Source organism: Heteronotia binoei, chromosome 1 (genome assembly GCF_032191835.1).
Source record: "Heteronotia binoei isolate CCM8104 ecotype False Entrance Well chromosome 1, APGP_CSIRO_Hbin_v1, whole genome shotgun sequence".
NCBI lineage: Eukaryota > Metazoa > Chordata > Lepidosauria > Squamata > Gekkonidae > Heteronotia > Heteronotia binoei.
In genome coordinates this window covers 129,298,517-129,326,329 of record NC_083223.1, presented here as the reverse complement: position 1 = coordinate 129,326,329, position 27,813 = coordinate 129,298,517, and the positions used below count along the sequence as shown (strand labels likewise).

Sequence of the window (27,813 nt, the reverse complement as noted above, 5' to 3'; positions counted from 1 at the left end):
GGGGTGTGAAGATAAGGAAGACTGTGATGATTGTTCTGTGTAATGTGCTGGTTGTTCTGTGACTTTCTGCAATTTATGGTCTGTAGGGTGTTTTGCAGAGCTGGGTACCAAGATTGGTGAATGAAAATGCCTTCTTCCTTTCTGTTAAAATTGTGCTGGTGTTTGTAAATCTCAGAAAGGAAGAAGGCATTTTCATTCACCAATCTTGGTACCCAGCTCTTCAAAACACCCTACAGACCGGCTGCAACGCCACTGAGGATGTTCTCCACAGCTGAGAACGAAACGTCTGGAAGGAAAACTTTCTCCAGTAGAACACGGCACTTGAGCCCGAAAGATTCTACAAACCCTAATGATGTTACCAGCCGTGAAAACCTGAACTTCTCTATCTGTTTTGCATCCCACTATTTTGTCATTGTCTCTCAGGAATTTGTCCTTGACCTTTCTTGCTCACATACCCTTTCAAAAGAAAACCAGAGTTCTATAATTATATTATTTGGTGCAGACTGGAAACATAACTGACAATTAAATGACAACTTAAGAGCATTTAAAGCTGCAGGCACAGCAGTTTATCTTTTAATTAATTACTTTCAAGATACTGATCAAAACCCAGCAACTCTTAAACTGAAAATAATGACAGACAATAGTCAATAAAAAATCTCTTACATATAATATAAAAATCTATTACATATTACATATATATACATATACATACACACACACATATAAGTCCCTGCTTATTATATCTTATTATTCCTGCTTATTATATCTGCTTATTATATCTTTCTTTTTGTCATGCACAGGTAAGATTTCAATACATGATCATATACTGGGGGGAAAAAACAGCCATTTGTGAACTGCCAGTTCCCATAGCAAGATGCCAGTCATGTGTTACAAAAGTCCTTCTGTATCATATGTGGCCCCACAGGCCCTATCAATCAAAATGGGCTTCAAGTTCTGTACTAGGAACATAATTCTAAGGAATGTAGGGGCCTGATTAGAGCTAGGATGGCAGTGCATAGACAGAAGAGGCTTAAGCCTTTTTCCTGCACCATTTTCCAGACATGAAGCAATCCTGGGAAGCCAGTATTTGCCCCTTGGGGAAACATGTATGCAGTGACAGCTACATGTTACGTTCTCCGACATGACAAACAGCAGCTCTGTGGGGTCATCTGAGATCAGGAAAACAATACTGCATCCATAGTTTCAGCCCTCTCTCCTTGTGAATATAACCCTGTCACACAGAACTGTGGGGAACACAAGGCTGATAAGCACTACACTCATGGAAAACAAAGCAAGTACTTTATAAAATGTGCAGTTAATGTAAAGAAATTCACAGCCACAAGTTGCAGTAATTGGAAATCTGATTAGATAGCTTTAAAAGAGAATAAGGCAAATTCATGGCAGACAAAGTCATTAATTTAATTGGTTTTGACTGCTGATTGTTGTTTTATGACGTAACCTGCCCTGAGCCTGTTCTATGGGAAGGGCGGGTTAAAAATTGAATAAAATAAAAATAAGTAAATAAAATAGCTACCAGCAAGAGTGGTAAAATGGAACCTCTTTGTTCAAAGGCAATGAACCCTTGAACACCTGGTGCTCCAGAGACAATAACAGTGGGAGGCCCTACTAACACATTTTTCTGTGAATATTTATTTCAATTAAAAGAAAACATTTGCTGGTTGTTCTGAGACTTTCTGCAATTGTTCTGTGGAATTTGTGGAATTGTTCTGTGGAATTTGTTTGTTGATTGTTCTGTGGAATTTGCTGGTTGTTCTGAGACTTTCTGCAATTTATAGTCTGTATAGTCCTACAGACTATAAATTGCAGAAATTCTCAGAACAACCAGCACAGAACAATCAGCACAGTCAACAACCATCTTCCTTATCTTCAAACCCCTTCCAACCCTCTCAGCAATTAACACGGAACAATGGTCACATTCAACAGCCAGTTTCCTTATCACTACCATTCCAGTAAGCCCCACCAAACAATGGGCACATCCACAAACCAATTGCCCTTTCATCACACCCCCTCCAGCCTACAAATAGCAGCTCTCCAGCAGCCCTGGCCCCACTCAATGCACAGCAGCCAAGAAGGTCTGAGCGCCTGCTCCGGCTGCAACGCCACTGAGGATGTTCTCCACAGCTGAGAACGAAATGTCTGGAAGGAAAACTTTCTCCAGCAGAACACGGCACTTGATCCCGAAAGATTCTACAAACTCTAATAATATACACTTGTCACAATCTTACCAATATAAAGAGAACAGTTCGCATAAGAAAAGAATAAAGGTCTAACCTGGGAATTTTCATCTGTACTCGTGGGATTCATATCTGTAGAAGCGTCAAGTACATTTTCATCATTTTCAGTGACAAATGAAAGGCTACATGCAGGAAGTGATCCCTTTTTAAATGTAGATGGTGGGAAATGGCTATATAAAATAAAAGCAAATCAACCATCAACTCTAAAACTTAAAATATTTGCACATATTATGTATCTCATAATTTCTGCCATAGTTCTGCAGTGTTCTTATACCGAAAAATTGCAACAAAAAATGAACACTAGAAGTTCCAATATTTCCAAAGGATAGTGGAATCCGCTCCTGAAATAATACTATGCTCTGCTTCAAAGATTCTCCAGTTCAAAGAGATTCCAATGCACTCTGATGTGATATCACTCAATACAGTTAGATCCGAACTCTCCCTTTCTGTGAGTGGAAGGACAACTCTGCTTGCGTAAAAAGGAATGATGATTTTTTACTGATTCCTCCTTGTCGGCACACATCTCCATTTAACATCCTATGCCATTTCTAACAGTCCCTTTGGAGGGGGGGAGGGGAATAGTTCAAATTACCACAACAGGAAGGAGGAGGCAGGAATTATCAGATTTTAAATATACATTCTTCAGTATATTAATGAGGCATTAGTTACTGTTACTCCATCTTCATACACAATGACCAAAATCCAATGCACAGTTAAGAGTACCTGTACTGTAAATGGCCTACTTACGTATCTCTTGGTATAGGTATTGGAGAAAGTTTAAAGTTCAGAAAAGGACTAGCAATCTCAATAAATTGGTCAGGCTTTTTAAAGATAGGTTCTGAAAAAGAAAGGAGCACAAAAGAATTCCAACTTGAAATTCAAAAATGAAACAAGCAACTTTCAAATAAAATTGTTCCCTATGAACATATAAAATAAAATAGCCCTAGTCAAAGGAATGAGTTCACAGAAGGTTCATATTCTAAAGATGTCCAGTTTCAAGAGGTTGTTTTTTTAAACCTGTTATTTTCCATGGCTAAAGGGGCTGTGCCAACTTTTAACACTACAGATTTAACTTTAATAAAACTCCTTCATATGTAACCACAAATCATGGCAAAGAATTTAATTATTTCTGCATTTGCAAACTATAATTAGGTTTGGAGGAGAACAAGCCATTTAGCCAAAACGGACCATGGACTATTCCAATGTGGAAGCGATTGTGTGAGAGATGAATTAGGGAGAGAAAATGAATGAGGCCAGGCATTTCCAAAGTTTGCTCCCCTACTGACACATGAATGCAGCCAGGTTCAAGTGAGGAAGCTTTTAAAAATTCACAATTTGTCAAAGGGGAACAGGTATCTCTAAGAAAAAGAAAGAGACCAGTTGTGTATGCAGATCTCTCTTCACGGATTTCTGGACTGTAGGTGTACTTTGCAATAAGTATTATAGCAGCAGTTCACCTGAAGCATATTCATACACGTGTTGGGTAGAAACATTCTGCAAGTATCTGTATAATACCCAGTATGTGCCAAATACTGACTCTTCAAAAAGATGTGTGAATTACTGAAGGTAATTATGCTCCAAGTATGTCCTTCATATTTTGCATGCTGAGAAAGGCCGGAAAAGTAAAGCACTCAACAAGAACCAGAGGATAGTATTTACTTCATTACTAGTATTTGTTTCTCTGATATAACATAGCAAAATACATTCTTAATTTTTGTATAGAAGAATTTTGAGCTGGAAAGCAAAATCCTTGTTTGAATGAATGAAGACAAATACAAATATGATATTTTGGCTCACAGATAATTAGAAACACAACACAAAAGCTTAGAAAAGAAAAACCTTGGGGCTCATCTGTCACAATAGTTTCCTTTTTTTGGCGGATAAGCTTCCAACGAGGTACAGGCAGTGGCTTCAGTGGTGCTATCAGAGGACATGCCCTTGCTCTGCTTATCAGTGCTGGATGACTGTATATATGTGAGAGACCATACTGACGTAACTTCTCAGAAGAATCAGCCTGCAAAACACAAAGAAGTACAATATTCAAAGGAGGCTATGTTACAGTGTGAAATACCAAAACGAGAAACACTCTAATTCTGGAACAATTGTAAGATTCTTTTTCACATTAAGAGGTCAATTGTATGTTCAGTAATTGGAAGGAGCAGGATTAAATACTGAGCTATCAAAATCGGGACAATTGATGCTGTGCCCATGTTAATAAGAAGTCTCTTAGTGAACCACCCATAGTGCTAAGGACAATTAGAGTAGTCTGATTTCTCTTGCTTTGGCAAGTTAGCATACCAAGTAGGTATCTATTGGGGTGCCCACTGGAACAACTGAGCAGTTTTACAAAGGCTGAATATTCCCAGGTTCAGAATGAAACAGAACAGTCACTTTTTAGTTCTCCCAAATATGGCCAGAAAAGACAGAAGGCCAACAGATTAATTATAGCATGGTCCACTTTGAATTAACCCTTGTTACAACCTGAACTTTAGCAAGATCTCACATTGTCTTCAGTAATACATGGGAATCAGGCTATCAATGACTACTAGTCAAGATCTACTACCTCAAGTACCAGAGGCAGTATGCCTCTTTTTATCAGTTGCTTGGGAGCATGGGCAAGAGGATGCTGTTGCAGTCATCTTGCTTGTGGGCTTCCTAAAAGCAGCTGGTTGCCTGCAGTGTGAACAAAAAGCTGGACTTGATGGGCCTTTGGTTTGATCCAGCAGCACTCTTCTTTTATTCTTATCTGTTCTTGAACAGAAATACCATAGGTGATGGGTTTCCAGGTACCCATATGTTGTCACATAATACTTACAGAAGGAATGAGATACAACTTTCATCTTTAAAGTTGCAGGGGGGCATCTGAACTAGACACGGAGAAAAATTATCTACAAAGACCACCTTTGCAAATGTATGTACCTTTCTCTGAACTGGTATATTTATAAATTGTTTTAATCCTGTTATTAAGGAGCCATTACAGTGGAGTGCCAGACAACAAAGTTGGAGAGCCAGGTCTAACTCCCTCTTCAGCTATGAAACCCACTGAATGGAGTGACTTCAAGCTGATCTCTCTATCTCTCCCTCTCTCTCTCTGCCAAACCTACTTGTGAGGGTAAAATAGAGGAAAGGGGGAGAGAATGATGTATACTATTTCAGAGCTCTTTAGATGAAGAGGAGGAAAAATGTTACAGTTCATATTCAGAAGACAATATATATATAAAAAATTCTTACCATTTTCCCTAATTCAAAGATCTTTCTTTCAGATACATAAAGAGGCGAATAGCAAGCATACAGCACCATTTGTGGTTGCAGTGGAGCTGCAGAACCTATTAAAAAGAACCCATTAAACCTATTAAAAAGTAAGAAAAATGATATTAATACTGAAGTACATAATTAAGCATTCCTGGTTAAGAGCTATGATTCTTAAAAAAAAAAAAAGACAAAAAATAGAGGCAGAATAATCTCTTTCTCCGGTTTACTAATCTGAAACAAGCACTGGTAATGACACAGAATAAGTGGTTTCACTGTCCCAGTCAAGAAGAGTTAGGGCTTGATTCTTAAACTGCACATACTTTTTAAAACCTTAAGATCACACACAGAGTAAAAAATTTACAATGCAAACATAAGTGGTCTACTCAGATTCCTACTGAAGCTTACTTAATAGGACTTATTCCCAGAAAAGCATATTTAGGATTCATGCATTAAAAACTCTGATAAAGATTAGCTACAATCCTTATATACAAAGATCTCATTTAATGTTTGTTACTTAATTTTTAAGTTTTCATTTGTTTTAAAATATTTTCCATGAATGACATATAATTGAGAACTCTTCAATATTAAAACACGAGGCTACATTAACTTCATTTGCTGTCTCTCATGTGACTAAATCTTCTTAGCAAGTAGAAGGGAAAGTTGCAGGGAAGATTGCCGTTCTAAAACAGAAAGTAGAGAGCCTGGCCCTTGATCCTTCTTTCCACTGGTAAGGAGATGTTCCTGTTGTGGTAAATACATGACAGTGTAGCAGGCAAAAGTATGCTAGAAAAAAATGAGTATTTCAGGAATCTCCAGTCTTTCCTGTCTGCAGGGAGAGAGAAGTGAGAGACTTCAGAATTCCAAAGAGGCAGAGCTAACTTCCTGGTAGCCTAAGGTTGCCAAGTCCCCTTGTTGCGCCAGCTAGGGGATTTGGGGGGTGTTCTGGGAATGGATGGAATGTTGCCACCTGGAAGTAACATCATTTTATTTATTTTATTTATTTATCTAAGATTTATATCCCGCCCTTCCCACTAGGTGGCTCAGGGCGGCTTACAACATATAAAACTAACATAAAATCTAAAATTAAGCATTAAAATCAACATTTCATAAGTTATAGTTAAAAATCTAAACATTTGTTATATACATAGACATTAAAATCACAAAGCGGACCTACAGCTACACTCATCAGTTGCATGTTCAATATTCGATGTTCCGTGTTTGATGTTCAGTACTCAGTGCTCTATGCCGATTAGTTGTGGGCCAGCCGGAAGAGGGATGTCTTACAGGCCCTGCGGAATTGGGTAAGATCCCGCAGGGCCCTTACCTCTTCCGGCATTGTGTTGGTGACGTTGAGGCAACACTCTGGTTTTGGGGCAAAACTCTATGGTAAAATTGGCATCAAACCAGACTTTGGCCCTAAAACCAGAGGATCCGCAGGCAACACCCCTGATGCAATGACGTTACTTCCATGTGATGTTATTGAATCGGGGAAAGAGATAAAACATACAATATTTAAGTTGGGTACCGCTATATGTCTAGGAACATATATGATTTACCATCAAGAAACATCTGAAGAGAACTAGGAAAATCAGTAGACATCAATCGTGCAGAATGAACTCCTGGCTTTATTTTTTCCCCATCCTTGCTTCTCTTCTTTCCAACTTCTTTTTGTTCTGACTTTTCGGCTGAAGAAAAGTAATGCATGCACGAATATCATCATACTTACACAACATTTAGTAGTCTTTCTCAAACAATGGCCATTGAAATCACAGACTGATGCACTGAAAATCATAGATTGATTCATTCAAAAATTATTTCCCTAACTCTGATAAAGGTTTAAAGGCACCAAATGTCATACATACCCAACGGCTTATCACTCATGAATCTTACCCAGATATATGTCCAGATTTCTTTTATCATTATTGGCAACCATAGACATCATTGAGGACATCAATGTAGATTACTGAATTAGAATTACTAACCTCAAGGCAGAGTCTGGAGATCTCCCATAATTACAACAGATCTCCATATTACAAAGATCAGTTCTCCTGGAGGAAAGGCAGACTATGGTATACTACATGTCCTAGCGTGACATTACATACAACTGAGCTCCCACCCCTTCCCACAGTCCACTCTCCACAGAAACCACCCTAAAACTCCAGGAAATTCCCAAGCCAGAGATGGAAACATGCACTGACTCCCAACAGATCTGCATGTTATGACAGAAGGTTCACTGGCTGGAAAATTAAGAAAAGGTTTAGCATTATGACAATCCATTGCTCTGTTTAGTTTATAGAAGAGAAACTCTTAACAAAGAAATATAATACAGTTTCTTATTTGCCAAAGTAAAAGTTTAAAAGAAAAGTCCATTTAATATGTAAAAATGAAGGGGAGGGGGAATGTTGTGATATCACTTTCAGATTGGTTCCTGGAAGTGACATCACAGTGTCATAAAATGTTCTAGGAATTTCCCAAATATCTATGGTAAAAAGAAGTGAGAATACACAATCCTGTTTTTCCCCAGTTTCCATTCCCACCTACCCCCCCACTGCTGGAGTTGTTAATCAAGAGAGGGCAAATCTAGGAGAAGAAGATGAAGATATTGGCCTTATATCCCACCCTCCACTCCGAAGAGTCTCAGAACGGCTCACAATCTCCTTTACCTTCCTCCCCCGCAACAGACACCGTGTGAGGTGGGTGGGGCTGGAGAGGGCTCTCACAGCAGGTGCCCTTTCAAGGACAACCTCTGCCAGAGCTACGGCTGACTCAAGGCCATTCCAGCAGGTGCAAGTGGAGGAGTGGGGAATCAAACCTGGTTCTCCCAGATAAGAGTCTGCACACTTAACCACTACACCAAACTAGCTCACACACAGTTCAGTTATGTATCTTTCAGTCCCACACATGCTAATGTTGCATTAAAATAAATGCGCTTAAGTGTACCTATTCAGTGCTGGAACTTAGTCCCAGAAAATAGGTGAGCATGCTTAAAATCTGTTGACTTCAAAAGGATGCATAGACACCAATTTGCAACATTCAACAAAGTCCCTGTAGTATCTCTGACCAGCAATTCCCATGCAAAACATTTAATGTAATTACTTGATTACAGAGAAAGTGGCAGAAAAATATACTGTCTCTGAACATGAACCAGTAAGTTATCTTAAAGTTGCAGTAAAGTCTGTATACCTTTGCTAGTTTTCTCAGCTTTATCTGTTTTCTCTGGCTTTTCTGTCTGCTTAATGGGAGTTGGGGTGTCATTTTTAATGTCAGAACCTTTTTTTGTATCTGCAAATGATGATTTGGGTTCAGCAAGTGACTCTTCTGGCAGCTTAAATTCTGGAACTACATCTCTTATGAATTCCCAAACTTTATCCAAATATCCAGACCTTTAAAAACACACATCAGCATTACTGATTTTAAAATGTAATTACTGCCTGTTGCTCAGTTATTGCAAATGCAGTACAATTGTTGTTGTTCAGTTGCACAGTCGAGTCCGACTCTTTGCAACCCCATGTACAAAGAGTACAATACAACTCATAATTTAATTCATTGGTCTACAGGAGCCAATAAAAATGTCCACATTACATTTTGCTATTGTTTAAATGATGTGGTTATTACCACAACAACTCTACACACAGTAGATTTCACTCCCCTGATGGCAATTCTTTCTGGTTCTTTGAAAAGAAAGGTAAGCAAGCACAGTCATTCTTCTAGACTATAGAGAAAGGATGTAGTAAAATAAAGAATACAAGTTATCAACTAAAATAAAGATCAATCAATCAATAATTTATTATAGTCATAAACAGTATGAATAGTAAAATAAATAATACAACTTATCAAGTTGTACAGTAAACCCACTTACAAATAAATAAAAACAAATAAGCTGAATCAAGCCGGTTCAACAGCTATCAGTAACCACAGAAAAATAGATATAGATTTTCTCCTATACATTATACATGAAAAACATTTGCCACTAGGTGGACACAACAAATCAAAATTATATGTATGACCACAATTGTTAATATGTAGTTAAAGGAAACACAGAGAGTGTCAACTATGATGGCGTCACAGCTGGAGTAAAACTGGCAGACAGAAATATAATAAAAAGTCTTAAACAATGAACCTGAGTTCATTTCCACATACACAAAAGAGTGGATTTTTAAAAAATGACTTTTCATATAATGGATTTTGATGGCTTTAAAGGCTTGTGTCACAATACAGATCTATTCCACCCACCATACCAGTTGGCCCAAATGCGAGGAAATCAAAAGAAATGAACTCCTTTCAAAAGTAAGACTTACCGGAGAGGAATAATTTCTGGTATCCATCCAGTAAGTGCATGCAGAACTGTGAATTCTCCCAGTTCTCTTTTTCTGACTTCATTTATGCTGCAATAAATCAAAAATATACCTATAAAACACACAAATTCTATTCAAAATTTAAACTCTGTTATCTGCATTAACTCTATGGTGTTCTTCCTTGTTTCCTATATAATTTTCATTGTTCATACATTTAACTTGCAAGAAAAGATCAATACTCAGAGATGCACTTATAGGACAGTAATCACTCCTTAAAAGGTTGCAGAGCTTCTTTCTGATTTCCTAGAAACAAGAGCCCAGCAGATGGTCAAGCTGTACTCACATCTATTTAGGTTTTCAATACTCTAAACTAGAGACTAGAGATGAATGAAAACATTTTGGATATCTTTCTCTTAGCAGTATGAGTTCTCAAATGTGAAACAATTTTTTACACTGCAATAAGTCTATTAATATCATAGGATTCACTTATATAATTTGCATTCTCAATTTTTATGACATTACATTGCCAAACTGCATGGTCTCAGTACAATTCTGCAACTTAACATTTATCTGCATTAATCTTGTTAACTCTTTATTGATTTTGTACTCAGAACAGTAGCTTCAAATTTTACTCAGAACAGTAGCTTCAAAGGTATTGTTAGGTAGATGAAACAGCAAAAAAATATAAAGCAAAATACTATGGAAATACTGGTTGACTAAGAACCAAGGGTGGAAAATCACTGGCACCTGATGCTATAATTGCAGTAAACTCTTCAACCGTGAACAAATATAAAAATCCACATAATGGCGGATACTTATAATAGAGCCATGGGCTACTTCTCATGTGGACAGCCAAACCCGTGGCATGGAGCCAACCACAGCTGTCATTTAAGGTTCTGATAATGCAGGAGAAACCTCAGGTTGGCAGAAAAAGCATAAATTGCCCAAAACAACAACAAAACCAAAACATATGAAGGGTGTAACATCTTTCCCACCAAAACCTTACTTGTAACACCTTTCCCACCAAAACTTTACTTGTAACACCTTTCCCACCAAAACTTTACATGCAATATCAATCTGTGCAAAGATATTAATAAAAAAACAAATGATTGGCTTTTGGTGGTATTTTAGATTGCTGCAATGTTCAAAAACTAGCAATGGTTAGAATGAGGAGCATGTGGAGGCAGCAGCTAGCAGGAAGAGGGGGCAAGATGAATGGGATCCAGCCAAGAGGCAGAGGGAGAACTAGAGGCAATAGAGAGGAAAAATGGTATTTCTCATGAGTCTTCCCAGGTGCCCTTCTTAAAAACAATTGTTTTCCCAGTTTATTAGTATTCCCTCATTTTAGTGGTTATGGGCTTTGACAAAATATGTCTAGAGCAGCAACCTCTCTGAACAAATCAGAGCTGTTTGTCCTTTAATATAAAGAGGCACTGCCTCATACCATGGCAGAGGATTTTCTTGTTTTTGCTGTATCATAAGGTTGAAAAAAAACACCCATTACTAGGTCATTAATTCACAGCAAACAAAGAAGCACCTGCTGTTTGTATTGGGTTTTTTTTAGTTTACTACTCTTTATCTAAAAAAATGACAGACAAGTGGCTCAGGAAGCATACTCTGTGTTTGCTAGTTTAATGATGGCTTTGGATAATATCAGTGGCCAAAGTTCAATTTCACAGGTTGTAGCTGGAAGCAACATGTAATTGTCTTCGCTGAAAGGTATACTGTCATCCACAATAATTTTTCGCCAGCTTCCCTATAGAAGAGAGAAAAAGGAAATGGAATATTATGGGGTAGAAATGAAACAACGAATTAACATTCAAAAAAATCTGTGTGGCATTTAAGGTATTACAGATAGGTTTTAAAAGGAAAACAAATTTGAAAGTCCAGTAGATTCCATCTATACAATATATACCAACATTCCTAGTATTTTTGGAAATGTTCCGCAGAATATCGATAAGCTCTTCCTCAACTGTCATATGTTTAAGTTTAATTTTATTGGATTTATATCCCGCCCTCCCCGCCGGAGCAGGCTCAGGGCGGCTCACAACACGTAAAAACAGAACAGTTCACATTATATTAAAACCCTTAAAACAGTTAAAACATTCTGGTGCTAATATCAGTTGACACTATTATGTTTCAGATGGTGTTCAGGATGTAAGATATCATTCCCTAGTCCCATATCAGTCATTCTGGATTAAAGGCCGGCCGAAATAGTGTCGTTTTACAGGTCTTGTGGAACTGGGCAAGGTCCATTATGGAGCAGAGGTCCATCAGTGGCTATTAGCCACAGTGTGTGTATATATATATGTGTGTGTGTGTGTATTTAATTTTTTTTGCCACTGTGTGACACAGAGTGTTGGACTGGATGGGCCATTGGCCTGATCCAACATGGCTTCTCTTATGTTCTTAAGGTCTCGCAAGGCCCTAACTTTTTCCAGCAACTGATTCCACCAGAAGGGGGCAGCAATCAAGAAGGCTCTCTCTTGAGTTGACTTTAATCTTCCCTCCCTTAGCCCGGGGATCACTAATAGATGCTGTATCCCAGATCTAAGTACCCTCTGGGGAACATGTGGGGAGAGATGGTCCATAAGGTAAGCAGGTCCTGGGCCATATAGGGCTTTAAAGGTGATAACCAGCACCTTGTAGCAAATCCAGTATACTATTGACAGCCAGTGCAGTTCCCACAGCCTCGGCTGTATGTGCTCCCACTTGGGGAGCCCCAATAGCAGCCTAGCCGCCACATTCTGCATTAGCTGCAGTTTCTGGGTTCAAGACAGGGGCAGCCCCATGTAGAGGGTATTATAGTAGTCCAATCTCAAGGTGACCATTGAATGGATCACAGTTGCTACGTTGCAGTGCTTGAGGAAGGGAACCAACTGCCTCACTCGCCTGAGATGGGAAAAGGCGGATTTGGCAGTGGCTGCTATCTAAGCCTCTATTGACAAGGACGGCTCCAGCAGCACCCCCAAGCGCCTGACCTTGGACGTCGTTGTCAATTGCGCCCCATCAAGAGCTGGGAAGGGAATCTCCCTGCCCGGACCACCACAACGCAAACAAAGGACCTCCGTCTTTGTCGGATTCAGCTTCAGTTGACACAGCCTAAGCCATCCAACCACAGCTTGCAGCACCAGGTCCAGATTTTCTGGGACACAGCCAAACCGGCCATCCATCAGTAGATAGAACTAGGTGTCATCAGCATACTGATGGCAACCCAGTCCATACCACCGGGCAATCTGAGCAAGGGGGCACATATAGATGTTAAACAACATCGGGGAGAGCACCGCCCCCTGAGGCACATCACAATTAAGTGAATGTCTCTGGGACGATTGTCCCCTGATCACCACCCTTTATCCCCGACCATAAAGGAAAGAGAAAAGCCATTGCAAGGCCAATGCCTGAATCCCTGCGTCGGCAAGACAGTGAGTCAGCAGCTGATGGTCGACCGTATCGAACGCAGCCGATAGATCTAACAGCATCAGTACTGCTTAACCGCCTTGGTCCAGATGCCACTGGAGGTCCTCCGCTAGGGTGACCAGTACTGTCTCCATCCCATGACCTGGGCAGAAACTGGACTGATGGGAATCTAGGATGGAAGCATCCTCCAGAAAACTCTGTAACTGTAGCGCTACTGCCCTCTCAATAATCTTGCCAAAAAAGGGCAAGTTCCAGACCAGCCGGTAATGGGCTAATTCAGCTTGATCCAGTGTGGTTTTTTTCAGGAAAGGGCAAACCACTGCCTCTTTCAGAGGCATTGGAAAAAGCCCTTCGGAGAGGGATCTATTTACGATGTCTTGCATAGGCTACTGTAGCTCCATCTGGCAAACTTTAATGAGCCAGGATGGGCAGGGGTCCAGATCACACGGTGTTGGGCGCACAGTGGAGAGAATTCTGTCAACTTCCTCCAGGCTAAGTGTTGTAAAGCAATCCAAAACTGGTCCAGAAGACAGGCACGGAGCCTTGAGTTCACATACTGTTTCAAAAGTGGCAGGGAGCCTCGAGTTCACATACTGTTTCAAAAGTGGCAGGGAGGTCGTGATGGAGCAATGAGATCTTATCTGCGAAAAAAGTTGCAAAAGCCTCGCAGCCAATATCCAATTCCCTATGATTTGGTCTGCCTTCTAATTGTGGAATTGCAGCACAAACAGTATAGGATGCTTTAAAAGCACTCATTAGAGAGAAATGTATTTCTGCAGCTTCTAAACTATGTAAGGATAGACTGCAATTGGTTTCACAACTGCAACTGACTATCCAGAAATTGGAATGTAAACACAAACAGACAGGTTCCAATAAAATCTATCAAAAGCTGCAAATAGAACGGAAGAAGCTAGATATGATGGAAACCTCTAGAATCAAAAGAAACTTACTCTTTACAAAACAACAGTATTGGTTCAAAAATCCTAGGTCACTAAAACTGCTTTCTTGGAAGCTTAGGACACAAATCGCAGGTAGACAAATTAAAATGATTAAGGACCCCACAGGGCATTTACATTCTTCAACAGTAGATATTGTTAATGTTTTTAAAGATTTTTATATGAAATTGTACAAAACTACCAATCCTGGTCCAATAGCAATACAAAATTTCCTGCATTCCAATCAACTTATAAAACAATTATCTGAGGCCCATAAGGCATATATAGATTCAGAGATAACTGCTGAGGAGATTTATATGGCACTACAGGGTTCTAAGAATAATAAAAACCCCGGTAGGGATGGACTCCCTGTCGAATTTTATAAAAAATTCCAAACATCTCTCATATCTCATTTAACAGATTATGTAATTTAGTGCTACAGGGTGGTCATATACCAGACACCTTGGGTCAAGCAAAGATAGTTTTGATCCCAAAAAAAGACCAAGACCCTCTGTGTCCGAAATCCTATCGTCCCATTTCCCTCTTAAATTCTGACTATAAATTATATTCTTCTGTCTTGTCTAAAAGACTTAATAATATAATTTCTTGCTACATACATAAAAAACAGTCAGGCTTTATTGTAAATAGGGAAATTACTGATAATATAAGACAGACGGTTAATATTATCCAATTAGCCAAAAACCGGTTTACATTTGCGGCGCAAAAGCCGTGGGACTTTGCGGCTCTTCCAGGTGCTCCGCAGCAATTAGTGCGAAAACCGTGCAGACACTGCGCGGTGAAGAGGGATGTCGCTCTGGCTTAAGGTAAGTGCGAAAACGCCAATTGTTTCCTATTAATTAGCCAGGTTTTGATCTGCAAGAGGACTTGTCCTTGTACCCCATGACTCTTGAGCTTACTTAGGCACCTTTGAGGAATTTTATCAAAAGCTTTCTGGAAGTCAAGTTAAACAACGTGGCATTAGGTGTTCTATTTTAGATAGGGCTAAATCCTTTTGCAAGGCAGATTCCATGTTTGTGTTAAGAAGGGCTCTATGGGGAAAGAAGTATCTACTTCCACCCTTAGAAGATGGGTTGGGTTGTATCCATCCAGCGTTCAAAGTCATAATGACACATTTTTCAAGGGGAACAGCAGCTTCTGCAGCATACTGGGCTTTTTCCTCCTTAAAGGTGGTCTGTTGTACATCTGGAGATTGGTGTATTCTTTCACCAAGCACTACCATATTGATAAGGCATCCTCTGCAGATGCAGCTTTAGTAGAAGCGATTTGCATTGTACCTTTTCAGACTAAGGTTCTTTGTGTCCCTCCCTCTCAAGGAATGTTGCTTTTTTAAGTCCCATGGGTTCAGACTGCCTTACCCTGGAGCACTGGAGAATGGAAGCTTTGTTTCACTTACCATGAATCTCTCTTCTTGGTGGTCCTAGGGTGGGGAAGTCTCTTTCTTCCTTGTCAGTTCACTAGGTTTTGCCTGTGACCTGTTTAAGGTATGCTGCCAGATCCTGGGGTCTAAATCTGATCAGTGGGTCTCCTGTAAGTTTCCTGCTAGATTCCTGCCCAGGTTCTCCCACTTCTCTCTGCTGGGTGCTTCTCTCTCTCTCTCTCTTTTTTTTTTGGTCTGACGGTTGTGCGGGGGTTTGTCCTGTTTGTGGTTCTTCTATGTTTCATTCATGAGAAGTGGACTGCTTCAGATCCAGACTGGGACCTGAAGAAAAGTTCTTCCCTCAATGGGATCAAAATTTCCAGTGACCCTGCCTGCCTCCAGGGAGGAGCTATTTCTCATAGGTTCATTTTTATAAAAAATTTTATTCAACACCACAGAAAAACGAACATAAAATAGAGTTGTATACATACAAAATAGTCAAAAGAGTCATTCTTAAATATATGTATACATATATCCTCAGAAACCGATAGACAAATTATAACCAAATATTTCAAATTAAAACCAAAAGGCCTGCCCAAAACTAACCGTATTTACAATAGTAACAGAAATTTATAACTCTCACATTTCAAGAGCGAATTTACATAGCAAGGATCGTTATCTAACTTCTCAATTATCGGAAACCATTTTGCAATAAACTTTTCATGGGCCATGCAGGGATCTATAGAATTAAGACCTGATGCTATTTTTTCCATGGCCATATGGTCCCAAATTTTGGAAAACCATTGATCAACGCTTAAATAATTAAGGCTTTTCTATGTGGTAGCTATGACAGATTTCGCTGCTGTCAGCAGAGTTACCAACAATGAGCGATACCTAGATGGAATTTTCGATTTTCACACTGGGGGGTGGTAAGCAGTGGGGTACCACAGGGCTCAGTACTGGGTCTAATGCTTTTTAACTTGTTCATAAATGATTTAGAGTTGGGAGTAAGCAGCAAAGTGGCTAAGTTTGCTGATGACACTAAATTGTTCAGGGTGGTGAGAGCCAGGGAGGATTGTAAGGCACTCCAAAAGGATCTGTCAAGGCTGGGTGAGTGGGCATCAACATGGCAAATGAGGTTCAACATGGCCAAATGCAAAGTAATGCACATTGGGGCCAAAAATCCTAACTGTAAATACACACTGATGGGGTCTGAACTGGCGGAGACTGACCAAGAGAGAGATCTTGGAGTCGTGGTAGATAACTCACGGAAAATGTCGAGACAGTGTGGAACTGCAATAAAAAAGGCCAATGCTATGCTGGGGATTATTAGGAAGGGAATTGAAAACAAAGCAGTCAGTATCATAATGCCCCTGTATAAATCAATGGTGGGGCTTCATGTGAAATTCTGCTCACCAAACCTCAAAAAAAGTCCAGGAAAAGGCAACTAAAATGGTTAAAGGGTTGGAATACTTTCTCTGTGAAGAAAGATTAAAGTGCTTGGGACTCTTTAGCTTGGAGAAACATCGACTGAGGGGTGACATGACAGAGGTTTACAAGATTATGCATGGGATAGAGAAGGTAGAGAAAGAAGTACCTTTGTCCCTTTCTCACAATATAAGAACTTGTAGACACTCAATGAAATTGCTGAGCAGTTGAGTTAGAACTGATAAAAGGAACTACTTCTTTACCCAAAGGGTGATTAATACATGGAATTCATTGCCACAGGAGGTGGTGGCAGCTACAAGCATAGACAGCTTCAAGAACGGATTGGATAAACACATGGAGCAGAGATCCATCAGTGTCTATTAGTCACAGGGTATAGATGGAACTCTCTGTCTGGGGCAGTGATGCTCTAAATTCTTGGTGCTTGGGGAGGCAACAGAGGGAGGGCTTCTAGTGTCCTCGCCCCACTGGTGGACCTCCTGATGGCAGTGGCACTTTTTTTTGCCTCTATGTGACACAGAGTGTTGGACTGGATGGGCCATTGGTCTGATCCAACATGGCTGTGCCTAGTTTACATTCATTCTCTTTCTTGAGGATATTTGGGATTAGGATGGAAAGAGGAGAGGACTAATTCCTCCAACCTATGAAAGCTTGAATTGACCTCTGGAACAAAGTTTGGGTCAGTATGTAGGACCACCCTGTTGCTATGAAAAATGCAGAGCTCTTTATCTACAGAGAGGGCCTGAAGCTCTGACACTGTCCTAGCAGACAGATGCCTACCAGGAAGATGGTCTTAAAGTAAACTGGCCGGTGGCTATGGGCTAAAAGGGGGCATGAGAGACAGCTTTCAGTACCATGTTGAGATTCCAGGAGGGAAACCAATGGGAACAAATAGGGTTCAAGAGGAACTTCCTGACATGTGGTTGGTGAAAGAACTCCACCTCTTCTTGGCCCCTCTAACTGTGGAAATGTCATTTAAGGATGCTTGTAAAAAAAAGGTAAAGGTAGTCAGACCCCTGTGCAAGCACCAGTCGTTTCCTACTCTGGGGTGACATTGCTGTCACAACGTTTTCATGGCAGACTTTTTTATGAGGTGGTTTGCCATTGCCTTCCCCAGTCATCTACACTTTTCCCTCAACAAGCTGGGTACTCATTTTACCGACCTCGGAAGGATGAGTCAACCTGGAGCTGGCTACCTTAACCCAGCTTCCACCGGGATCAAACTCAGGTCATGAGCAGAGCTTAGGACTGCAGTACTGCAGCTTTACCACTCTGTGCCACAGGGCTCTTAAGGATGCTTGTACTCAAACCCTTACCCAAACCTGGTTGGGGAAAGGCTAAGAGGTCATCCACTTCAATCCCATGGTGATCTAGTCTTCTGCCAAAACACCAGGATTGAAAAACCTGCCAAGCAGTGTCAGCCTATTGGTCAGCCATTCCTAGAGGCCACTAAGACATCTATAACTTTATCTGAGTAACTTATCTGCCTAAACTGAGACTGCTGAACCTCCAGGCTGTGAGTCTTAACATCTCAGGCTGAGGATGGAGCAGGGGCCCTTGATGTAGAAGGTCCTTCCTGACTGGAAGGTGTCATAGTTTCTTGGAGTAAAGTCTCATCAGGTCCTAGAACCACGGATGACATGACCAAAATGAGGCTATTAGAATTACTTCCGTTCTTAGGTCTATGATCCTCTAGAGTCTAGACTACCCTCTGAATTAAATGAGTAGGAGGGACAGCATACCGGAGTTGATCTGGCCACTTGCAGCTTCGAGCATCTGCTCCTATGGCTTGAGGACATCTCTTCTGTGTCATGAATTTTGGAACCTGATGGCTGATTTCTGATCCAAAGAGGTCCACCTTTACTGAACCAAATTTGTGGCAGACATGAAGGAAGATCTCCCTGTTCGACATCCATTATGAGTGATTCAGGGACGGCCAACTGAGCCAGTTCATCAGGGTGTTGGATGCTCCCACCACATGGATAGTTTTGCAGGACTGTAAATGGGTCTCTGCCCAAAACAAAACCTTGGTCATCTCCACGTGAAGAGAGCTGGGTCTTGTGCCTGATGTAGCATCTGGCAGTCATGTTGTTTGTGTAGACAAGGGCATCCTTCCCAATCAACCACTCTTGGAAAGATAACAGGCCCTACCTGATCACCTTGAGTTCCAGGAAGCTGATACTCTGATTGGCCTCGTTCTGGGACCGGAGCCCGAGTCACCTTCTTTGGGAATGGGCATTCCACCCTTGAAGGTTGGCATCCATGGTCAGAAGTGTCCTGTTTGGTTCTCAGAGGGGTGACCCTGCTAGGGGTCTGGGAGGACGCATCCACCCATTGAAAATCCTTCAAGAGGTTGTCTAGAACACGGATGGCCAATGGTAGCTCTCCAGATGTTTTTTGCCTACAACTCCCATCAGCCCCAGTCAGCATGGCCAATGGCTGGGGCTGATGGGAGTTGTAGGCAAAAAACATCTGGAGAGCTACTGTTGGCCATCTCTGGTCTAGAAGCTTGATCCTCAAGTGCCTCCTCAGTGCTAATACTTCCTTGAAGAGAAAAATGAGCCTCTGGAGAGGACAAGCATGAAAACTTGCCCATGGAATTACATCCTGACTGGAGACAAGCAGCCTCAATAGATTCACTGGAAGCATAACCTCCAAGTGGGGCTGCTGACTGATCTCTCTCATCAGGGAAAATATATTTTTCCTCCTCTATCTCTCGGCTTGGCTTCGCGAACGAAGATTTAAGAAGGGTGCAATAGTCCACGTTTGCTGCAGGCTCGCTGGTGGCTGACAAGACCAATGTGGGACAGGCAGGTCCGGCCACAGTGGCTGCAGGGAAAAGTCTGATTTAGGGTTGGTCCTGTAGCAGTGCGATTCTTCCTCAATCTCCTTTTGTCCTCAAGACCAGCTATGCGTGCGTTCTCAAAGGAAGAGACAGCCTGGTGGATGGTGTGCCTCCATGCTTTGCGATCTGAGGCTAGGTCAGACCACTGGTGATGGTTGATGTGACAGGTGCTAAGGGATTTCTTCAAGGAGTCCTTGTACCTCTTCTTTGGTGCCCCTCTATTTCGATGGCCGGTGGAGAGTTCGCCATACAGGGCAATCTTGGGAAGGCGGTGGTTTTCCATCCTAGAAATATGCCCTGCCCAGCACAGCTGCGTCTTCAACAGCAGTGCCTCGATGCTGGTAACCTCTGCCCGCTTGAGGACTTCAGTGTTGGTCACAAAGTCACTCCAGTGGATGTTGAGGATGGTGCGAAGGCAGCGCTGATGAAAGCGCTCAAGGAGTCGCAGGTGATGACGGTATAAAACCCACGATTTGGAGCCATAGATGAGGGTTGTCATCACAACCGCTTTGTAAACATTGATCTTTGTGCCTTTTTTCAGATGCTTGTTGCTCCACACTCTTTTGTGCAGTCGGCCAAATGCACGGTTTGCCTTTGCCAGCCTGTTGTCAATCTCCTTGTCGATCTTGGCATCTGAGGAGATGATGCACCCCAGGTAGCTGAACTGCTGGACTGTCTTCAGAACTGATTCACCCACAGTGATGCAGGGAGGGTGATAATCTTCCTGGGGTGCAGGCTGGTGGAGAACTTCTGTCTTCTTCAGACTAACTTCTAGGCCAAATAGCTTGGCAGCCTCTGCAAAGCAGGACGTCATATGCTGCAGAGCTGATACCGAGTGGGAGACGAGTGCAGCATCATCAGCAAACAGTAGCTCTCGGATGAGTTTTTCCATTGTCTTGGAGTGTGCCTTTAGTCGCCTCAGGTTGAACAGGCTGCCATCGGTGCGATAGCGGATGTAGACACCATCGTCCTCATCTAGATCTACTGCGGCTCTTTGAAGCATCATGCTAAAGAAGATTGTAAAGAGAGTTGGCGCGAGAACGCAGCCTTGCTTTACACCTGTGCCTATTGGGAAGGGCTCCGAGAGGTCGTTGCAGTGTCTGACTTGGCCTCGCTGGTCTTCGTGTAGCTGGATGATCATGCTGAGGAACCTTGGGGGACATCCTAAACGTTCCAAGATTTGCCACAGGCCTTTCCTGCTAACGGTATCGAAAGCTTTGGTAAGGTCGACAAAAGTCACATACAGAGCCTTGTTCTGTTCCCTGCATTTCTCTTGGAGCTGCCTGAGAACAAATACCATGTCGGTGGTGCTCCTGTTAGCTCTGAAGCCGCACTGGCTCTCTGGGAGGAGTTCTTCTGCAATGGTGGGCACCAGTCTGTTCAGGAGTATTCTGGCAAGGATTTTGCCTGCGATGGAGAGCAGGGTTATCCCCCGGTAGTTGGAGCAGTCTGACTTTTCCCCTTTGTTCTTGTATAGGGTGATGATGATTGCATCGCGAAAGTCCTGTGGTAATTTGCCTTGTTCCCAGCAGGTGACAAGTACTTTGTGAAGTGAGCTATGTAGTACTGTGCCCCCATGCTTCCAGATCTCTGGTGGAATTCCATCAACTCCTGCTGCCTTGCCACTTTTCAGTTGCTTGATGGCTTTAACAGTCTCTTCTAGGGTGGGGATCTCATCCAACTCTGTTTTCACCGGTTGAAGTGGGGTGAGGTGGATTGCTGAATCTTGAACTACGCGGTTGGCACTGAAGAGAACCTGAAAATACTCCGACCACCGGTTCAATATGGATGCCTTGTCTGTGAGGAGCACTTGGCCGTCTGCACTATGCAAGGGACTCTGAGCCTGATATGAGGGACTATATACTGCCTTCAGGGCTTCGTAGAACCCTCTTAAATCACCAGTGTCTGCACACAGCTGGGTTCTCTCTGCAAGCTTGGTCCACCACTCGTTCTGAATGTCTCGAAGCTTGCGCTGGAGGTTGCTACATGCAGCGCGAAAGGTTGCTTTTTTCCCAGGACAGGAGGGCTGAGCAAGATGTGCTTGGTAGGCAGATCTCTTTTTTGCCAGTAATTCTTGGATCTCTTGATTGTTCTCATCAAACCAGTCCTTGTTCTTCCTTGTGGAGAACCCGAGGACTTCTTCAGAGATCTGCAGGACGGTAGTTTTTAGGTGTTCCCAGAGTGCTTCTGGAGAAGGGTCTGTGGGGCAACTGAGGTCCTCAATTCTTGACTGGAGTTTTGCCTGGAAGGCAGCTTTAACTTCGGCTGACTGGAGGCTGCCAACCTGAAGCTTCCTCCGAGGGATACCTCCTCTCCTGGGTGTGGGTTTAAAGTGAAGACGGAGATTGCAGCGTACAAGACGATGATCCGTATGACATTCTGCGCTGGGCATTACTCGGGTGTGTAAGACATCTCGAAGGTCTCTCTGGCGCACCAGAATGTAGTCGATAAGGTGCCAATGCTTGGACCGTGGGTGCATCCAGGTTGTCTTCAGACTGTTCTTCTGCTGGAAGATAGTGTTGGTGATGGTGAGCTGGTGCTCCATGCAGAATTCTAGCAGGAGGCGCCCGTTGTCATTGCAGTTGCCAATGCCGTGTTTGCCAAGTACTCCTTTCCAGGCTTCCGAGTCTTTACCTACTCTGGCATTGAAGTCGCCAAGGATGATCACCTTGTCCTCTGTAGGGGTCTTCCGTACGAGGTTGCGTAGATCAGTAGGTCTTCTGTACGAGGTTGCGTAGATCAGCAAGGACAAGCATGAAAACTTGCCCATGGAATTACATCCTGACTGGAGACAAGCAGCCTCAATAGATTCACTGGAAGCATAACCTCCAAGTGGGGCTGCTGACTGATCTCTCTCATCAGGGAAAATATATTTTTCCTCCTCTATTGAGACAGGAAGACTTGGTCCTGAACAGTATTTATGACAACACCCAGCTGAAGCACCCTCTGGGTTGCTGACAGATGACTTCCAACATCTGCAAAATGTTGAAAGTGACCTCTGATATTTGGCAGGTCTGGTTGGTTGTCAGAGTCACATGGCAGAGTTCTCCTTTGCATCTTGGGAGCTCTGATAGTTCATTTGATTTTTTAAAAAAGAGTAAGAGACCCCAGCTGATTTGGGCTGCCAATGGCCCTTGGAGGACTTAGAGGGTCAAAAACTAGTGTTTCTCTTGGCCTGATTCCTCACAGGCAGCTACTCCACCTCCAGGCTTCTGCTTGAGCTGGCTCAAGCAATTAATTCCACACCAGTTGCTGCACAGGCACCTTTTGATCCGCAGCTACCTCCCATTCCCCTCGTGGCGACCGGATCTCAAAAAAACCAGATCTGGTTGTTGTGAGGGGAATGGGACTTAGCTGTGGATCAAAAGTTGCCTGTGCAGCCGCTAGTGGGGAATCAATTACTGAAACCTTTATTAGGCATTTGTTCATAGTAATCCAGATAAGAGGAAGTAGGAGACAATACAATTATATTATAAAAGAAGATGCCATTTAAAACTATAAACATCTAAATTTAGTAAAAAATCAAGGATAGACTAAAAAAAGATCCTGTCAATACCTTGTTTCTTCCCTAAGCCGATACACCCATCCCACTCAATTTTATTATTTCCCAACAGTGAAAATTGTCAAGAAAATAGTAATATTCGTTGAGACATGCATACAAGTAGAGTAAAGACATATTTGTTTAGAGTTAAAACAACACAGATCTTACTTTCCAACTTTGCTGGAAATACTCCACCTCAGTTAATAGCATCCAAATAGACAGCCGTGTTGGTCTGAAGTAGCAGAACAAAATAGGAGTCGATTGCACCTTTAAGACCAACTTAGTTTTATTCCGAACTTAAGCTTTCGTGTGCATGCTCACTGTACCTCATTCCTCGTCTGAAGAAGTGTGCATGCACATGTAAGCTTACGTTCTGAATAAAACTGTTGGTCTTAAAGGTGCAATCGACCCCTATTTTGTTCAGTTAATAGCAATACTGGGGGAGGGGGAAATAAACTGAAAGGGATAAGATGGGATGGAATTGGAAGAGTGAATGGAGAGGGAGGAACAGGTAAGGCTAAAAAAAAAAGCAAAGTAGAGGGAAGGATGTATCAAAGAGGTGGGAAAGAAACAGTGGATGCCAGGGGAAGAGATGGGAGGGAGGATAAGGTGGTGGAGAGGAGGAAGAAGTGGGGAATGGATCACTTGAGCTGACTCAAGCAGAAGCCTGGAGGTGGAGCAACTGCCCATGAAGAATCAGTCTTGGTGTCATGAAAGGAATGGAAATGTTTCTTTGGTTTAGCTTCCATTTTAATGTCATCTCTGAAGAGACTGACACCATGGAATGGGACACCAGTCACATGAGCCTGGAAAGAAGAACTGACTTTCCAATTCTCGGTGTAAAACAATTTTATTTAGTAACATATGGTAATAAATTTCAATTTCTTACATCATTAATAACTACTTCTTTTTCTATCCCATATATTACTTTCAATCCACCCCACCCCGCGTTACATGACCCCCGCCGGTGTTCTATACTTAAAATACTAATATTAAAGGTACCCTTAATTAATAAGAACCAAAATTAATATCCTCCTCCCCCTTATACTTAATCATTATCAAAAATTGTCCAATGTCCTTTTATATTCCACTCTTTTTCTTCGTATCTTCTAAACTTTTTCCACTCCATCTTAAATACTTCCAAATCATAGTCTCTTAAGGTTCTTGTTAACTTGACCATTTCACTCCATGTCATAACTTTTACAATCCAATCCCATTTCTTTGGTATTTTCTCTTGCTTCCACAACTGCGCATACAATGTCCTAGCAGCCAAGAGCAAGTACCAGATTAAAGTTCTATCTTCTTTTGGAAATTTTTCCATTTGTAATCGCAACAGAAAAGTCTCTGCAACTTTATTAAATTCATATCCCAAGATCTTAGAAATCTCTTGTTGAATCATCTGCCAATAATTTTTCGCCCTTTCACAAGTCCATTGTCATGGGCTGGGGCTGGGTCAGGCAAAGTCCAGGGGCAGTCCAAGGTCTGTAGCCGGTGAGCAAAGAGGGTCCAAGGCGCCAAAACCAAATCACAGTCCAGGTATCGGTCAGAGGTTCAGAAGCCGAAGTCAGGGGGTCCAGAAGTCAAAGCCAAAGTCAGGGGGTCCAGAAGCCAAAGTCCAAATGCCGAAGTGGATGCTAGAACGTCAGGTAAGTGACTAGTTGCTTCCACAAAGCCTCCTCCCAAAGCCCACAGCTATATAGCCCTCTGCTGTCTGTTGCCCATTTGGGCTAATTGCTGGCTCAGAGAGGCAGCCAGGATCCTGCTGAGACTCAAGCATCCTCACTCCTAGAAGGGCCAGAATCCTTTCAAAACTCAGGGCTCAGGGAGCATCTTGCTCGTGAGCGTGCCGCACTCCTCCGATCCCTGAGGTCCTGACGAAGGCGGTCACGCACACGAGCCACCCGAGAGGGCAAGGCAGGGGGGCTTGGATCTTCTCCAGCAGGAGGCAGGGACACTGGTGCAGGTGGCAGGGGCACAGTTTTTTCTGCAGGCTCAGCTTCTTCTGCAGGGTCCCCAGTACCCATGACATCTATCACATATGGCAGAAAGAACCTTCATGTTTTTTACATTTCCAACATCTATCTGGCATCTTATTGTTCATCTTTGCCAACTTTTTAGGAGTCATGTATCACTGTACATCATCTTAAAACAATTTTCTTTAATACTCTGACATGCTGAGAGTTTCATGGAGTTCTTCCACAAATATTCCCATGTATCCATCTGTATTTCTTTATTTACATTAATTGCCCACTTAATCATTTGAGATTTAACTACTTCATCTTCCATAGACCACTTTAAAAGTAACTTATAGATTTTCGAAATTAATTTTTCATTATCTCCAAGCAGAACCTTTGTTCTCGTCTTATTCCTTCAGTTTTGATATCATTATCCACCAAACTTTTTATTTGTTGCATTTGGAACCAATCATATTTTTAGTCAACTCTTCAGCAGTTTTCAGTTCTATTTTTCCACTTTGTATTTTTAATAATTGATTATATGACAACCACTTTTCTTCACCTATCTCAGACGTTATTTCTATTACTTCAGCTGGCACTATCCATGACGGTTTTCTCTCATCCCCATACTTTTTATATTTCATCCATGTATTTAGCAAGTTATTTCTTATATAATGGTGATAGAAAAAATCGTTCATCTTCTTTTTTCCATAATACAAATATGCGTGCCAGCCAAATTTATTTCCGTGACCTTCCAGCACTAAGAGTTTTTTGTTTAACAGCGTTATCCATTCTTTTATCCACACTAAACAAACTGCTTCCTGATGTAATTTTAAATTCGGTAGTTGAAATCCACCTCTCTCTTTTGCATCTGTCAAAATTTTCATGTTAATCCTTGGTTTCTTCCCAGCCCACACAAATTCCAAAATTTTTCTTCGCCATTTATTAAATTGTTTACTTTTTTCACAATGGGAATAGTTTGAAACAAATACATTATTCTTGGTAGAATATTCATTTTAATTGCAGCTATTATACCCAACAGTGACAAATTAAGTTTATTCCATTTTAACATATCTTCATCCATTTTACGGCATAGCTTCTCATAATTATTTTTAAATAGATCAATATTCTTCATTGTTATCTCCACACCCATATATTTTACCTTGGAGGAGACTTCACAGCCCGTTAATTTCTGTAATTCTTGTTGCTTATTTATTTGCATATTTTTACATAGAAGTTTTGGTTTTTCTTTATTAATACAAAGTCCCGCCAATTCCCCATATTCTTGCATTTTAGCTATCAACAAAGGTGTGACATGTATAGGGTTTTAATTTATAAACATTATATCCTCTGCAAATGCTCTGTATTTGTAAGTAAATCCTTTTATTTTTAATCCTTCTATTTCTTTATCGTCTTGGATCTGCATCAGTAATATTTCAAGAGTCATTATAAACAACAATGGGGAAAGCGGACAACCTTGTCTTGTACCTTTGCTAATTATCATATCTTCTGTAAGGTCTATGTTGATACATAACCTTGCACGTTGTTCATTATATACTGCTTTTATCATTCTTATAAAGCTTTCTCCCAACTTCATTTTCTCCATTACTGCAAACATAAAGTCTCCGTTTAAATTGTCAAATGCTTTCTCTGCATCCACAGAAAATAATGCTACTTCCTTTGCTGGATGTCTTTCATAATATTCTACAATATTTACAACAGTTCTAATATTGTCTCTTATTTGTCTTCTGGGAAGAAACCCCACTTGATCTTCCTTTATAAAATGTTATTTAAGCCGGTCTGTATATATTTTACAGTCATTTAATAGTGAAATTGGTCTGTAATTTTTAACATTCGTGACATCTCTCTTCCTTTGGTATCAACGAAATAACAGCTTCCTTCCATGTATTTGGTATTTTCCCTTTCATTCTTATCATATTCATCAACTTCCACAATTTTGGTATTAACTCATCTTTAAAGGTTTTAAAATATTTAGCAGTATATCCATCTGGCCCAGGTGCCTTTCCATTTTTCATTGCATTAATTGCTGCTTCAATTTCAATTTTTTCAATTGGATCATTCAAAACTTTTTGCATATTTTCTGTTAAGGGTTCTATTTTTATCTTTTGTAGATACTCATCAATCTTTTCTTTCTTTATTTTAATACCTTTAAACAACTTGGCATAATACTTTAAAAATTCTCTTTTTATTCCCTCTTGGCTGACCACCTCTCTTCCATCTACCACAATTTTATTAATAATTTTATTCTCTCTCTTTTTCTTCAGTTGCCAAGCCAAATACTTTCCAGGTTTATTTGCTCCCTCAAAAGATTTCTGCTGCAGTCTTTCCAAATTCCATTCCAATTCTTTATTTAACAAATGCCTCATTTGCGTTTCTAATATTGTAATTTCCCTTATAATTTTCTTTTTCCTGGCCTTTTTCTCAGCTCCCCTTCTTTTTTCTTTATTTCATTTTGAATGTCCAACAACTGTTT

The 27,813-nt window shown here is 41.3% G+C and overlaps 1 protein-coding gene across 1 annotated transcript in view; it reads right to left on the bottom strand.

Annotated features, from left to right (window-relative positions):
- ADGB (androglobin) overlaps positions 1-27,813 on the bottom strand; it is a 172,964-nt gene that overhangs the window by 101,843 nt on the left and 43,308 nt on the right. Inside the window, exons 6-13 of the mRNA XM_060240692.1 lie at positions 11,419-11,558; positions 9,806-9,892; positions 8,691-8,890; positions 7,064-7,192; positions 5,487-5,581; positions 4,095-4,269; positions 3,003-3,093; positions 2,293-2,425 (exon numbers count right to left, since the gene is read on the bottom strand). Coding sequence (XP_060096675.1) covers positions 2,293-2,425; positions 3,003-3,093; positions 4,095-4,269; positions 5,487-5,581; positions 7,064-7,192; positions 8,691-8,890; positions 9,806-9,892; positions 11,419-11,558 — 1,050 coding nt within the window. The remainder of the gene's footprint in view (positions 1-2,292; positions 2,426-3,002; positions 3,094-4,094; positions 4,270-5,486; positions 5,582-7,063; positions 7,193-8,690; positions 8,891-9,805; positions 9,893-11,418; positions 11,559-27,813) is intronic.